Source organism: Cariama cristata, unplaced genomic scaffold, assembly GCF_000690535.1.
Source record: "Cariama cristata isolate BGI_N322 unplaced genomic scaffold, ASM69053v1 scaffold11490, whole genome shotgun sequence".
Lineage (NCBI taxonomy): Eukaryota > Metazoa > Chordata > Aves > Cariamiformes > Cariamidae > Cariama > Cariama cristata.
In genome coordinates, this window is record NW_009595292.1 from 26,156 (window position 1) to 27,169 (window position 1,014).

General features: G+C 39.8%; 1 protein-coding gene across 1 annotated transcript; it reads right to left on the minus strand.

Annotated features, from left to right (window-relative positions):
- FAM89A (family with sequence similarity 89, member A) lies at positions 1-159 on the minus strand (the record flags this gene model as incomplete). Its single annotated transcript, XM_009701577.1, has 1 exon — positions 1-159. A coding segment is annotated over one exon (159 nt), but the record flags the coding sequence as incomplete, so codon positions are not given.
- Between the last annotated feature and the right edge of the window lie 855 nt (positions 160-1,014).

Here is a 1,014-nt window from a genome sequence, read left to right on the forward strand (position 1 = left end):
CTAGAAGTATTCCTCCTCTTCATCAAAAAAACCATTTTCCAGAGCGTACGTGCAGTCTGCGTTAGAGTCAGCTTGGCAGGCACCTTTGTATTCTTGAATCGATTCATACAGGGAGTACAGCTGACACAGTAATGACATATCTAGCTGCCGAAGGCCAACCTGAGGGAGGAAGAATTCAAACAAACACACGCTATTACAATTGTGATTTTACTGGCAGTAGAATGCCATGTATCTTCCGTTGCTAAACAAGAGGGTGAAGCTTCTTTCCACCTTCAACCGTTATGAAATATGGAAGTATAATTCATTTTCTAAGGTGACAGACTCCCCATGGGGTAAACTGGACAAAAGAACAAGGAACAACACAATGCGATACAGCAGAACACGCGTAAAGTGTTCTTCAAGGTTTTGTCGTCTTACAACGTCCTGCTTAACTTCCAATAAGCACTTGACTCCTATCCAAATCAGATAAATCCATAAATTCTATATTCCTCACTATGCAAGAGACATACTTCTCCAGTAACACTGTGTGTCTTTCACACATCTTTCTCACACAGTATCATAGGCTCTCTATTTTTCTTTTGAACTGCCTAGATTAAAAGTTGCCAACGGAGCTCTGGCTGGTTTTCCACTTCCTGGCTAAGTATCTTCTGCTATAATTTTCTTTTCTATATCGACATACCTAGGGATCTGACAAGGCTAGCTATGTCTCGCATAATCCAGCATGCTACTTGAAGGCAGCAAAACTAAAGCAGAAGTGAGATAAGGACATACATAAGGACATTGTAGCCATCTTCAGAGTATTTTCATGTGCTTCTCAGCATAGGCTTGATTTATAATTAAGTGCATAATATTTCGGTCCCCAAACTTCTAAAATATTAGTTTGAGAGCTAATTAAAGATTTGGAGCAACATTAAAAAGCTTACCTTGTAGCCTGCATCTTTATGTCAGGTACGAAACCAGTACGTTGCACCGCAAAGGAAAATAAAGCTAGTCATTTAACTCAAAGCAGTTTCC